Genomic DNA, 15,418 nt, shown 5'->3' on the forward strand with positions numbered 1-15,418 from the left:
AGAACCATATCAGGACAAGTTCAGAGGGTTGAAAGAGACTCTGAGTCCATGCTCGGAACAGCTTCCTACGACCCTCTCTCCTCAAGTGGGCACAGAGAACAACTGAGGATCCATAACAAACTCTCTTGCATAATACCCTTGAAATCAAACAATCTCTGCAAAAAGTTTACGCATTTACTCTAAAAAAAGGCAGCAAACGTGACACGAGCTCTCTGTCACAATCGTATGTGAAGATTTTAACTGTGTGGTGCTCTGAAATGGGTCCAAAGCAGGGCACAATTTCCTGCTGTCCCTCACACGCAACTGCTCAGGGTCCAGCGCTCTTGTCCCCTCTCAAAAGAGCAAGCATCCTTTAGGGTGCTTCTTGCAAGCTGAACTGTAGCAATGAAGGAAAAGTATCTCACTCCACTGCACAGAAACAACAAGAAAGAGAGGACTCCTGGCACAGCAGGAAAGCCAAGATGTCTCTGGAGTAATTCCAAAGGCTTGCAGGCCGAGGTATTTTTGCAACACTACAGAAACATGAGATCTTATTTTTCAAGAGTCCTGATGGTAGGTTAGTGGCTTTTGTGCTTTCTTTGTGCTTTCTTTTCAATACAAATTTGTTAAGAGGTGTTGAAACTGACCCCTTACTGAAATTTGTATGTGCCAATGTACCACTTTTTGTTAGCATATGTGTTTAAAACAGTATTTTCCTCTGTATCTATTTTCATTATTAGATGGCTGAAATAGAAGTGTGAGTATTTGGTAAGCAATGTTTAGTATCAAGCACCATTTTTTTGCCATTTAACCATCTTAACAAGCATATACTCAGCAGATATTCCGAATAAAATTCCATTGTACAGGATTGTCCCCTGTTGTGAATTATATTTTCATGGCAGATTTACCCCTCTGACAGAGAAAAGTCATTATGTAGCTGCATTTCTATTACAGATAGAGTCTTCTGCTAGCCAACAGATAAGCTTTTTATCAGTAGCCATGCTTCTGTGGCAGTCTTCTGGGCTGCTGCCAAGCTTTGCTGTCCTCCCTTTCATGAACAAATCAATGTGCAAACATTTGAAAACCCTAAATAGTATAATAGCTACTTGAATGCATGCTCAAAAAAACAAAAAAAACCAACAACAACAACAGCAACAAAAAAAACAAACTCAAAAAACAAACAAACAAACAAAAAACCAAATCAAAACAAAACCAAAAAAAGCAGAACAAAATCAGTTTCAAAACTATTACACCTACATAATGTACCTAATGCAAATTACAAAACTAAGGAGAGAAAGGAAAGGGGTAGCATGTAGCTACCATTTCCAAAACTGCCCTGACCCATGGACCACATACATCAGCTTTTCTTCTAAGCCACAGTGAAAGCCTACCCTCCCATGCCTCTTCAACTCCCCACCTCTCAAACAGAACATGCAATGCCAGCATCATCCAGAGCTGGTAATGTTGGGAAGAAGAGCCTGGGCAAAGAACATGATGAAGAATAAGCAGACAGGAGAGATTACTGTGAGCTATGTTGTTTATTATTCATAAGAGCAATGACAAGGAGTGTGGAGTGTGTGTACTACCTCTGGTGAGTACTCCAGCCTAAAATTCAGAGATGACCAGTAGGTGCAGCCGTGTTGTCCACAGTGATTGCTGAGGGCATTGTCTGCTGATAACTGAGCACCATGCACTTATAACAAGGCGGCAAGACTTTCCAGCTCATACTGCCACACAGGATCCTGGCATTAGCCCACATGCATTTTATCTTCTCTGCACTCCTGAACTATCTCTCTGTTCTCCTTTTTGCCTAGGAATAAGAACCTGGAGATAAGATCCCTTTTTTTCCTCCTTTACCCTTCAAATGAGACTATGTGTGCTTGGAATGATGCCTATTAGTGGAAGGGATGCTGGAATACTGGAATCAAAAGATTCCCCGTGGAGAAACAGCAGTGGTAAAAGAAGAAAACTGAACAAAGTGAAGTGACCTTGGTGGACAGCTCCTGAAGGAAAAAAAAAAAAAAGGAGAAAAAAAGGAGAAAAAACTAACTGGAAAGGTATTAATGTGAGGGCAATATAAAATATTAAAAAAAAATAAGAAAAGGAGTGGGAAAACAACTAGAAAATTAACAACAAGCAGAATGAGAGGGCATAAGAAATAAAGCAAGAGAGGCAAAAAGATAAATAAAATCTCACCTTACTGAGAGGTTGTAACACAACCTGCCTTAATTTTTTTTAAAATCCAAATTTATGAATAAACTTCATTAGCTTTTTTTTTCCCATTGGGAAGATATAAAAGATGCTAATAAGTTCTTACAAAGGGTAGTTTAAGGGGATGATACTAGTGATTATGAAGTACTAAAATAAAGTTCAAAGCCTGGACTGCCAGTATAGGGTTATCCATACAGTGCTACAGCACTAACAGATTAAAGTCTCACTTGAACATAAAAAGATGACAAATCATGGGGATTTTATAATGTGGCCATTATAAAAATGCCTTGATTACAAAATATAGTAAAGACCCAATTCTATTAGGTTCAGACTGAACAGTGCTTTATGAATAGTTTCATTAAAATTAGTGGGATCAACTCAGTGGGATCTGTTCCTTGGCAAGAGTAAGGGTGTCCAAGGTCAGTCTGCTCAAGCTCAGTGACATTTTTCAAGTCTTAGACCAGCTTCCATTCTGGCTCCTGGAGTAGTAAGGATAACAGCGATAATTGTTCACTTCCATCAGCAGAGGCACTTAGGTTTATATAGATAAATATCTGTCATAAGAAGAATCTGTGCTCTGCAACCTAAACCCATTAGAGCATTGAGTATTGTCACAGTAGGTGATAGTTCCAGCAGCAGTCTCCAGTGCCATGGGGATGAAGGTTTCTGCACTGAAACTCTGCAAATCCTTGGAAACAAGAGCTATTCTTAGATCAGTAGGACAGGTAAACAGGGGTACAACACCATGCAGCTCTCCCTGCTCTCAAAGCCTCAGCTGTCCTGGGCTACTTCATCTACTCAGTAGATGAAAAAAGACCCTGAATGAAGTAAATGTCATAACACAGGACAGACAAGACCAGATCACTTTTTTTTTATTTCCATTTCAAATGTCATTTATTATAGAGATATGCTCTCAGGTCGAATCAAGTTTGTGGAGAGGAGAAGAAAAGGGGAGTTTGAAAGACTGGTTTCGCTTCTGAAAAGATTTCTTTCTTTTCCCATGTCAAGGTCCAACAATTCTAGGATTCTACATGAACTCTAGAACAGCATTCAAAATGGAAATGTTAAAAATTTGGTGTATTAGATCTCTGAAAGTTGCAAGTCCCAACTAAAAAGCAGCTGTAAATTGGAGTTGGTTGGGCTTGGTGTTCATACCTTTACATTTCCACAACTTGCCTGTCTCATATGCCCACTTTTGCTCAGATATCTCAAACCTGTGCACATTATGATCACTGACTCCTTAACACACGGGACAGGTAAAGAAAGAAGGGAAAATTCCACAAAAAAGTTACCATGCCTTCCTAATAAACTTTAGAATCATGGCTTCCAACATAAACTTGAAATTTGTGACTTGGGTTCCCCTATAGGTCTGCAAGAAATCTTCAGAATGCATCCGCTTTCACTGCTGACAGATGGTAGAGCAGAGAACAGCGACTATAAAGACAACAGCATTTCACCCTCGTATTTTTTTTACTAAGTAGTAGCACAAGGTAGCTGTGAAATCAGTGGTGTTTCAGAACATTTCTTGCACTGCTGACGTTTCTGGCTGGAGGTAGCCCAAACACACAGTCAGTCTATAAATTCTCAATCTCAGCACAGAGGTCACATAAAAGAAAAAGAAACCAGAAGACAGGAAGGTTTATGTGGGTCAGGACTGTTTCTTTTATGTGCCAGAGGCCAAACCTGCTGCTTTTCACCTCAAAATGGGGAACTACAAAGCTTTAAACCCCTCAGGATTCTTTTCCCCCTCAGCTTGTCATGAGAGCAGTAAGGCAAGATACAAAAAGGAACTGCAGAGAGGAAAGAGAAAAAAAAAATGAAGCTTTAATATATTCCCACTCTCTGACCCCATTCCTGCTTTTCTGTGCATCAACAGTTCTAATAATCTGGCAAAAGCAAAATCTGAAACTAGAAAATCCTTTCCTAACCAGTGTCACAAAAACCCTTGTCATTTACAAAGAAACATTATTACGAGATTCAGTGGCTTTAATAGGTTTTCTCTTTTCCTCTTTTTTTTTTTTTTTCGTTTTTTCCTTTTCATTTGACAGCAGTTAATTTTGCATTTTTAAAATAGCTGCTCTGTAAAGACCAGTTTGCATTTTAAAATAAACGAACAATTAGGACCTATTTGTGGAACTGAAGTTAATACAATAGTGGTTTTTAAACAAGATAGATGAATAACAATAATAATATTAATAATAATAAAGCAGTGAAATCACTCTTACATATAACCTCTTCACTATGAAAATAAACCACTGCTACATCCACGCTAAGCGTATGTAGAGTAAACAAAACAGATGGGGGATTTCCCACTGCTGGTTTCTTTCTTCTAAGGATGGTTATTTTCAGTTCATAAACTCTCAGCTGTCATCCCTGATTTATCTTCGCAGCGGATTCCTGTTGGGGTCACAGGGCTGGGCGCTGGGGCGATGCGGCACGGCCCCCGCTCGCTGCGCTCTGCCGCCCCTGCCAGCCACGGCGTTCGTAGCCGGGGTTCGCGCTTCCCTTTTAACCCCTTTTTCATCCCTCCCTCTGTCAGAGCCTGACATTTTGTGCATCTTGGTTGTGCTCCAGCGTGGTGAGTGCTCTACGAAGGAGAGGCACGCGTTTAGTATGTTGGCGAGCGTCCTCCTTTTTCGGGAGGGAGAGAAAGGGCTGCTAGGGATAAGGAAACCCTGCCCGCGTTCAATCCGCTACCCAAACAATAGCTTTATTTAAAGATATGAAGACATCGCTGTGTACAGATCCTTTAAAAAAATGTTTTCGCCGTCCCCAGCCGTAGAGAGAGCGACCACTTTATTTGCTGGAAAGGGCTCTTCCCGCCCCTTCCTACTCCTGCCCTCCCTCCACCCCCCGCCTCCCTTCCCCATATATTATTACTCTATGCCACCAACGTTAAAACAGTCCCACCGCGCTCCCTGCCCGAGCTACGGCCGGCAGGGAGGCTTTCCCTGGCCGCGAGCAGCCTCCGACCGCCGGGCGGCTCCCCCGTTCCCATTCCCGGCCGGGGGCGCGGAGCTGTCTCTGGCCGGCGGGTGCTGAACCTCGCGGCGCGGGAGCGGCGACCGGAGCCCTCCCGGCCTCTCCCGGCTCCCGGAGTGGAGGTAGGAGGAGAAGGGGGCGCCGGGGGATGGGGCGAGCCGGCGGCGACCCCGCGCCGCCCGCCTGAGGAGCCCGCGCACAAAGCCGCGCCGCGGCCATGGAAGAGGAGCTGAAGTGCCCGGTGTGCGGCTCGCTGTTCCGGGAGCCCATCATCCTGCCCTGCTCGCACAATGTCTGCCTGCCCTGCGCCCGCACCATCGCCGTGCAGACCCCGGAGAGCGAGCAGCACTTGCCGCCCCTGCTCCACCCGCGGGGCCCCGCGCCGCCGGCTGCCGCCGCCGCGCCGGGAGCGGGAGCGGGGCCGGGAACGGGGCCGGGAGCGGCCGCGGGCTCCGCCGCCTGCCTGGACTCGGAGTGCGCGGTGGGCGGCGGTGGGGACCATGCGGACAAGCTCAGCCTGCACAGCGAGACCGACAGCGGCTACGGCTCCTACACCCCGAGCCTGAAGTCCCCCAACGGCGTGCGGGTGCTGCCCCTGGTACCCGCGCCCCCGGGGGCCGCGGCGGCACCGCGGGGCGCCGGCCCCGCCAGCTCCTCCCTCACCTGCCCGCAGTGCCACCGGAGCGCATCCTTGGACCAGCGCGGGCTCCGCGGCTTCCAGCGCAATCGGCTGCTGGAGGCCATCGTGCAGCGCTACCAGCAGGGCCGCGCCGCCGCCGCCGCCGCCGCCAAGTGCCAGCTGTGCGACCGCAGCCCGCCCGAGCCGGCCGCCGTGCTGTGCGAGCAGTGCGAGGTGCTGTACTGCTCCGCTTGCCAGCTCCGCTGCCACCCGGCCCGCGGGCCCTTCGCCAAGCACCGCCTGACCCCACCGCCCGCACACCCCGGCGCCCCCGGTGGCGGAGGGGACGGCGGCGGCGGTGGCAAGGGGGCAGGCGGCGGCCGCAAGTTGCCGACGTGTGCCGAGCACGACCTGGAGAACTACAGCATGTACTGCGTGAGCTGCCGCAGCCCCGTCTGCTACCAGTGCCTGGAAGAGGGCAAGCACAGCAAGCACGACGTGAAGGCCCTGGGAGCCATGTGGAAGCAGCACAAGGTAAGTCCCCCCGGAGGGCCAGGAGGACCTGGGTGATGCCCAGAGCTGGGGTGATGCTCAGCACTGAGTTTGTTCATCCCAGTGCCCCAAGAGCACATTGGGGTTTGTAGGACATGAGGTATGTCATGAAGTACGTCATGTCCATCATTCTACCAGACTTTTCTCCCTTTGGCCTGATGCTCTTAGGTCTCTAGTCCTTCCTGACTTCCCAGTGACCTTGCAGCCTCTGCTCAGAGTTAGAAAACCCACAGATTCCCTGCCATGTTTGCCTCACCTTAGCCAGAAAATCTTAGGCTCAACCAGGCCTGGGATTAGCCAGTCCATCTCACTAACTTGTTTGCCTTCCACAGGGTTCTTGGCCATCCTGTCTCAGCCTTCCCATCCTCTCACAGTGGCAGCGGCTGCTTGTGAGATGGGATAGTTATTACTTCTTTTCACCACCTTCCTTTCACCCAGAACTCAGTGCAAGCTGCCACAACCATGAGTCAATGAGGGAGAGTAGCCCAGAGCCACCCAAATATTTTAGACAAGAAAATATGATATGGACAATCTTGGGCATCATATTTCTCCTGGGCCTCAAAGAGATCTCCTTCCATTTAGTTCCCAAAGAAGCCAGGAGTAATGACTGGAGAGACTTTCCTGACAAAAAGATAAACAAGGAATTGTAGAATGGATGAAGACTGTGGACAAGTAAAACTTTTTCTAATTCCCTGCAACTGATGCTTCTTACCCCTCCCTGGATCCCTCTGGGGAGATGTCAGAAATGTCCACTTTTCCACACAGGGGGTTTGCCGAGGTCTAGTAGAGCTGCTGGGTCACTTGGCTGTGCTCTCCTTGCTAAAAATAAGACTTTGCAACCATTTGAATGAAGAGCAAGACATGACTTTAGAAGTTGAAAGCCTGAAGTTAGCTCCTTCTTTCTAAGAATAATGGACCCTGGAAAAATGATTGCTTAATATATATGAACATACAGAGGGGACTTAAATACCTGAGATTTGGGAACAGCCCTTCAGAGCTTCCCTCTGTACTGGGGATAAGGGATTTCTACCACAGATGTGCAAAGAGCTTTGCTGGCTATAGGATTCCCTTCTTCTCACTCCCTGCTTGCAGTTACCACTAGAGGAAGCACAGAGAGTCCCTTTCAGGCACAGTAGGAAAGGTAAAAATCAAGACTGGTCTCATCATCCCTCAGCCATGGAGAGGCTGAGCACAAACTAGGCTAAGATATTTGACAAGGCAAAAAATTGACTTTAAATTTTAAGATTCAAAAAAAATGTCACTTGGGCATTTGTTTGTCCATCCAAGAAGGAAGACAAACTTCTTCTATAGTTGTTTGAATGCAGTTTGAATACTCTGCCAAGGTCTCAGCCATCTGGTCCCTAACATGATGAGTACTTGTGCAGAGAAGTTCTCTTGGCTCAGAAGGAGCAGATTAAAAATTCACAGTTGCTATTCATATGCCAATGACAGAATCCGCTTCTGAGCAGAATTGTTTTTTATGAGCGAGGCCTGAGTTCAAACGTGGCTGATGCTCTGGAGAGTGTGAGAGACCCGCTTGTGCTGTGTTATTTTCTACCTTGAGTTAAAACTGTTTGATGCCTTTTTGAACAATGTGATAAACTATGGTGTAATCAAAGTTCAGAATCAGTAATTTTCTTTCTTTCCTACAGCCAAATACTGTCTAAAGAATGAACAACAGCCTTGTGGCTTGTATTTTTACTGCATTTTTTCTGTGACTAAGGTATCACAGATTATGATTTTTTTTCTTGATTTACAGACTCAATCAATGTCAGAATAATAGGGAAAAAAAAAAAAGCCCATCCCCAAAATTAATTATTCTGGGGACTCTAAAATTGTGCTCTTACGAGTACTATTTTTCCCAGAACAATGTTCTTGGCAGAAAATAAGTATAATGGAACCATATAGGTAGACAGCTTAAATCACCAGCTCACATTCATTCAGATAAATTGCTTTGGAATTAGATATTTCTGCTTAGAGAGAGTTCTCTGATACAGCAATTTCTACAAGTTTATTACCTTCAGTTATGTTGGCCAAACCATAAATTACATACATTGAGTGGTATGCCAAATGTAATTTAAGTTTTATGTGTTCTCTCCAGATGCTCCAGGGATAGCTGTTAGAGGTAGTTGAAAGGTTTGTTCTTAGCCAAATATGCTTTCCTTGTATTAGCTCTTTGTTCAAACTGTTTGACTCCTCCTTTGTCTTGGCCTTATATAGCAATCTAGTGGTAAATTACAGAGTGTATAACCTTGCCCACAATGTGCTGTGGACTGTGCAATGAAATGTGCATTTACCCTCAGCTGTACTGCTGACACGAAAGCTATACTAGGCTGGTTGGCCCCTGCTACTGGTGCAGGTTCCCCATTATGCTGCTGTATGTAACTTCTCCTACAGAGAAAGTAAAATGGGTGTAAAATAACAACAGGGCCCCAATGGCATAAATCTATGAAAATCCCCCGACTTAGCTGGACTTTTTTGTATTTCCTTACATGAAAAGTGCATCTGGACCAGCAGTTCCAGGCTATTAACCAAAACTCTTAGTCTTCTGCTGCAGTTAAGTCCTTTTATGTCTTTATAGCCAGGACAATGACACCGTTGTAACATTTAGGTAGGACTTTTGACCTACCAATATGAGGAATTACGTGGGATACGCTTCAGCTCTGCCCATTTTAAATGGTTGAATATACGTATATACTGAAATGCTGAAACAGCCACAGCTGGATATGTCTGTGAAGGGCAGGTAGGCCGGTGGTTGCAGGAAGTGTTGGAGTTCAAATGCCTGCTTTAATTTCCTGTCCTAAAGAGTCATGTTCCCAAAATCACATAGGCTTTATGAGAATTCATCATCAGGACAAGCTTATCTAATCAATAGTTAATCTGTTGCTAAAGAGAGATGGAGGGAAAGCAAGTTAAATGAGCGTGAACTGTTTGGTTGAAAAAGGACGTGGGCATTATCTGGTTCATTTTCTGAAATCAAAGGAAGCATCGGTCTTCTGTGCCCATCTGGGTTTAATTACTTACCCTTGCGATCTCTGTGTTCCTGTAATTAATGGAAATAGAAACTTGGTATCCATCTCCAGCCCCCATATGATTGGTTGCAAGACCAGGTATTAAAGTAAAGGTAACTCCAGGTAGAGTACCATTTGTCAGGAGTTATTAATTGTCACAGTCAATGGAACTTGTAACATCTCAGTTTGGCTTCCAGTAAATATTCCTGCGGTATAAAAGATTGCTCTAAGTGTACAGGGCGTTTTTTATTGCTTGGTTGGTTTACTGAGGGCTTAGTCATGTAGCTCCATTTGATTTTAATGGGAAGGTCATTACTAAATTCAACTGCTTTGTAAGGTATCTTTTACAAATGCTTGGAAAAACAAGGCTATTATATCTAAGTGGGTTGCACAAATGGAAATCTGGTCCTCTCCCCAGCTTCATGCAGCAGTTGCGTTAATGCATCCATAGGTTTTAATGAGCAGATCAATTCGCTTATGAGCCCTTTGAACAATGACACAGCTCAGTTTCTGTTGCAGCTTTTTGCAATGGGAGTGTGTCAGGAGCCAGGAGTGCTTGTGCTAATTGTCATGTGTACATATACTGGTTACAATTGGTCTGTGGTGGTTTTCAATAGATGCTATCATGCCCACACACAGCTTTTAGCTCTTCTTGTCTGGTGAAATGCACCTAGAGATGATTTGAGAGCTAGAGCAGATGTTGGAAAAATAGAAATTTTACTTTTATGGGGACCAGTCATTGGTTTTGATTTGAAAGAAAGGAGCCCTTGCCTTCCTGGGACAATTTGGTCAGGACAGTCCATGGCATAGTGTAACATGATTTTGCCACCTTTTTCCTTCTTGCTTCTACCCCAGCCACTTGGTCATATGCTGTTTCTATGTCAGCTAGACAAACCAAAAGTTCATCTGTGCCTTTTGGGTGAAGCAGAATGGGGGACAAAAAAACTGGGCTTCAACTCTGGCAATCACAATCAGCCCATGGAGAGCTGATCTAAAGTCCTAATTGCCTGATCTAACAGAAAATAGGGTCTCTTTCAAGGACCTGGACTTTGCTCCTTTGACCTCAAGTAGTGCCAATGTCAACCACTGTCGTTTTAAAGTTTTGTGCATTGACAAGAGTTTGTGCAGGAAAATAGTAAATGTTCCAATATGGAGAAACATACACAGTAATGTGTCTTCCCTTTACATTGTTACAAATTAATTTCGTAAAGCATATTTTAGTTTAAAATTTAGCACTAATAGAATACCTGCTACTGAGCTAAAAGGAAAAGTTTGCGTGAATATGAGGAAAAAAACTCTAGGATGCCTTCTTTCTCTATAGCTCAGTCCCAGCTCCCAGTCGGGGTTTGTATCCACTTCCTGTGGAGGTGTGTGGAGTCAGGCAGTGCTTCTGCCTGCTGAAGGCTGCCTGCCTTGGGGCTGGGCTGTGGAGTGCCCACAGGGAGTTGCCAGGGTCTGCTCTTTGCTGTCCTGTGTGAATAAACAAGCATAAGGGGAGAATGAGTAGGAGACATTCGGGTGACATCCAGGTGGGAGGTACACTCAGAACTTTGGCAACTTGAAGAAGTGTGCTGTGCCCTTTTCAGGGATGGAGGAATTTACGTCACTCCAGGAGCAAGAGGGAAGCAGAGAATGAGTGATGGCTTATTGACTTTCAACCAGGTTCAGCTTCTTGGAGGCTCATAACCTTTGTACTATCCTACATACAAGGCTCTGTCTCAAGGAACACTCTGGTTCCAAGAAAACAAGAGATATCAACTTTATGAAAACCTGATGTTAGCAAAGATATTTCCCCTTCCATTTCCTGATGTTGGTTACATATCCGTTTGGTAAGGATAATTAACCGGGCATTGGCAATCTGCTAGTTGCCAAGTCTGTTTGAAGGGTAAGCCCACAGAGAGAGTGTCTAACCTAGGAGTGTCTAACACTCATGATGGGACCTATTCAGTCACTGCATTATAGAATCATAGAATATCCTGAGTTGTAAGAGACCCAAAAGGATCATCAAGTCCAACTCCTGGCTCTGCACAGGTCCATATCCAAGAGTCACACCATGCACCCGAGAGCATTGTCTAAATTTTTCTTGAACTCTGTCAGGCTTGGTGCTGTGACCACTTCCCTTGGTGACCTGTTCCAATGCCCAACCACCCTCTGGGTGAAGAACCTGTTTTTAATATCCAACCTAAATCTCTTCTGACACAACTTCAGGCCATTCCCTTGAGTCCTGTCACTGGTCACCACAGAGGAGAGATCAGTGCCTGTCCCTCTGCTTCCCCTTGTGAGGAAGTTGTAGACTGCAATGAGATCTCCCCTCAGTCTCCTCTTCTTCAGGCTGAAACAAAGCAAGTGACCTCAACTGCTCCTCATATGGCTTCCTCTCTAGATCCTTTGTCATCTTTGTAGTCTCCTTTAGATGCTCTCCAATAGCTTTATATCCTTCTCCTATTGTGGCACCCAAAACTGCACACAGGACTTGAGGTGTGGCCACACTAGTACAGCGCAGAGTGGGACAATCCCCTCCCTTGACCGGCTGGCGATGCTTTGCCTGATGCTCCCCAGGACATGGTTGGCCCTCCTGGCTGCCAGGGCACTGCTGATTTGTGTTTAAGTTGCCATCAACCAGGACCACCAGGTCCCTTTCTGTGGGACTGCTCTCCAGACTCTAGTTCCCCAGTCTTACGTACACACAGGGTTGCCCCATCCCAGGTGCAGATCCAGCACTTGCCCCTGTTAAACTTCACATGATTTGTGATTGCCCAGCCCTATAATTTGTCTAGGTCTCTCTTCAGGGCCTCTGCCTTCAAGCTCTTCCCAATGTAGTGTCTTTGAGTCCTGCATGCAAGTCATTTTTGAAGATATTGAAGAGCACTGGTCCTAGAATGGGTAACCCCTTTTACCTTTTGTGCCTGACCTGTGAGCCAGTTGCTCACCCACCACATGACGTGTTTATCTACCTGTGTGCTGGACTGTTCATCCAGAAAAGTCCTGTGAGAGGCAGTATTGAAAGCTGTACTGAAATCCAAAAAGATTACATCAACTGGCTTCCCTTGATCAACTAGGTGGGTAACTGTAATAAAAAGAAATCAAGTTTGACAAGCAGAACTTTCCCCTTGTGAAGTCATGCCGCCTGTGACCGATGGCTGCCTTGTCCTTCAGGTGTTTTTCACTAACTCCCAGAATAATCTCGGTAATTTTACCAGGCACTGAAGTGAGACTGACAGGCCTATAGTTTCCAGGTTCATCCTTCTTGCCCTTCTTGAAAACTGGGGCAATGTTTGTCGGTTTCCAGTCTACTGGGACCTCTCCTGATTCCCAGGACCATTCAAAAATAATTGAGAGAGGTCTCTCAATGACATCAGCCATCTCTTAGCACACTTGGATGAATCCTATCAGGCCTCACAGAGTTACTGGGATCCAGCTGTTGCAGCAAATCCTGCCCAAGTTTGGTGTTAACTGAGAGTTTATCATTCTCACAGTCATAGTCCTCCAGCTCGGGGCACTGGGGCCCCAGAACCCATCATCAGGGTTGAAGACCAAAGCAAAGAAATCATTAAACATCTCTGCCTTGTCTGTGTCACAGTTTGTGAGGTGACCATCCTAATCAAGTAATGGGCCTATCTGCATGGAGAACTAATGTTGGAGCACAAGCAGAGCAAGATGGTTTCCGTAATACCATCCAGGCTTCCAGTGAAGCTGCTCCTGGGTCCAGTCAGACCACATTGATTCTGTATCTGCTGGGGGCAGAACTGGTGTTTCCTTCCCATCCTCAAAGTCCAACAACAAGCCTCTAGTTCAGCTTAGAGATCTCAGGTGTCAGCTGAGGAATGGGAAGGTTAGCTCTTCAGCATGGACTTACAGAACACATATTTCATATATGTCACCAGTCAAAAGTTAGAGGAAGGGTTTTTTCCAGCTTTTCCAGAAACGTTCACTCAGTTGTTGAGTTGGAGCATGGAAAACTGGAACCCCAAAAGGACCTTATGAGAAGTCTGAGACAGCAGATTTGTCTTTGAAACCCTAGTGGATCTCAGGTTTGGTAAGGTCTACCACATTTATAAAGATTGCAGAGTTCAATGGGGAAAAAGTGCCATTTTGGAAAGCACTTGGGGGTTTTTCAGCATGACAGATGCTACTGTGTAAGTGTGAGACTATTACCTCCTTATACATGTGGGTAGTTGTCTTATAAAAGGGTATTTTGACTTACCTAGTCACTGCAACAAAGTGGAATGTGCAGACACAATACGTGACTGCCTCCACATGCATATTTCCCCCTTATTAAATCTTATTACAATAAAAATTTTAACTGTTCTTTCCTAGCACAAACACTTTGTGCATTAAGAATACATGCAACAACAAGTAAGCCTTTTAGCACATTATTAATCATCAAATCCAAGGGTTAGTAAGAAACACATTTACATGTTATTGCTAACTTTTTTCCCCCTCCTTTTTTTCTTTGCAGGCACAGCTCTCTCAGGCTTTAAATGGTGTTTCAGATAAAGCAAAGGAAGCTAAAGAATTTTTGGTTCAGCTGAAAAATTTATTGCAGCAGATCCAGGTAACTGTAGAATATTATTTGTTTTGATAATACAGTAATCAATAGAACTGAGTGAATAATTTATTTGATGACTTTGTTCTCCTGTGCTATTCTCATCTTTCCTGGAATCATCTAACCTTTCTTGAATGGATTAGCTAGGCACAATTATTCATCAAATAATGCCTGCAAGCCCCTCTTAGCTTCTAGATTGTTTGCTGTTTATTGGAAGAAGCTGATACTCAATACAGGACATCTGAGCTGTGTTGATTAGTATTTGATTGAATCAATTGGTCATGCTTCTGGGCTCTTTCCTGATTGCAGTTGCTTAGGCATTTAGGATAAGTTCTGGTTTTAACACATTCAGAATTTACTCCTAGATTTTCATCTTACATTTTCTAAAAGTGTACTCATTTCTGGACAAAATTCAGTCAACCTGTTCATTAGAGTATTTGTAGGAATTCCCTACACATACTCAGAAATACAGGAATATACTACTCAAAAAAAAAAAAAAAAGTAACTGCTGCTAAATCAATGTGGTCATTTATTGAAGCATAAGATATTTTCATACCTGTAATGGTCCAGATTTAATAGTCAGAAAAGGGCTCATGGTGAGTGCAGTAATTGAGGGCATAAACCCAAAATGAAACAAGTCCTGTCTTCAACCAAATTTAGATTCATCAGTGCCACAAGTCAGGTGATACTTAAGGTCTTTCTCACTCTTCAGAGTGTGCCTGAAAATGTGGTACAGTAATTTGAGCTGCATAGCTCCCAGGAGGGGACAATTGTTTTTTGCAGCAGCAGTGCTGTACAGTGATGGGATATATGTAATTTGATCTTTGATAGCCCACTCTGCTGCTTGTTTATCTTTCATGAACAAGTCCCTTGCTTGGTAGTAGCAGAAAACCATAAAAGCAGTAGTTCAAAAATCTGTATTTCGTTTATAATTTAATTATTAAAATATTCCAATTAAAACTCTAGATGGTGAATTTTTACCAGAAATGTTGTCCAAGCTCTCAGGTTGTCTCAGGGCAGCGTAACTACTCACCCTCATAGTCTTCCATGCCCTCGTGGGGCAGGGAACAAACCAAGATTGAGAAACTGGTTTAAAAAAAAAAAAAAAAAGGGACAACTAACTGAAAGAAACCAGTGCAAAGTCATTGACTGGCACATGTAAAGTGCTATGTTTTGGCTACAGTGTGAGGTTTTTCTCAGCTGACTTACCTATTTAAAGGTTATGTATCTCAGGTAGTCTAATTATTTAGACTTCTTCCACTGTCCAAGAAGAAAGGCAGGCGCCTCTAGAGAGCAGTTCTTCCTATATATATGAACAACTATTTTAGGATGGCATAACTCATCCAAAACAGCAGCCTCTAGAAATCTTTTCTTGAGTCACCTAGCTCCATTTAAAATGTATTTTTTCCCCTCTTGAAACCTAAAAGTGGCCTATTATGACTATTTACAACTATGCTGTAAAATCCTCTAATGTGTTTCAATAAAATCACTGCCAAATTGCTCTGCATAAGGGAGCTG

General features: G+C 44.4%; 1 protein-coding gene across 3 annotated transcripts in view; it reads left to right on the plus strand.

Annotated features, from left to right (window-relative positions):
- Positions 1-5,064: 5,064 nt before the first annotated feature.
- TRIM67 (tripartite motif containing 67) overlaps positions 5,065-15,418 on the plus strand; it is a 44,528-nt gene continuing 34,174 nt past the window's right edge. For all 3 annotated transcript variants that reach the window (XM_027897846.1, XM_027897845.1, XM_027897847.1), the window contains exons 1-2: positions 5,065-6,325; positions 13,814-13,909. In XM_027897846.1, coding sequence (XP_027753647.1) covers positions 5,390-6,325; positions 13,814-13,909 — 1,032 coding nt within the window. In that variant the 5' untranslated portion in view covers positions 5,065-5,389. The remainder of the gene's footprint in view (positions 6,326-13,813; positions 13,910-15,418) is intronic.

This window comes from Empidonax traillii, unplaced genomic scaffold (genome assembly GCF_003031625.1).
Source record: "Empidonax traillii isolate 1590-97213 ecotype Southwest subspecies unplaced genomic scaffold, ASM303162v1 scaffold563:size410408, whole genome shotgun sequence".
Classification (NCBI taxonomy): Eukaryota; Metazoa; Chordata; class Aves; order Passeriformes; family Tyrannidae; genus Empidonax; species Empidonax traillii.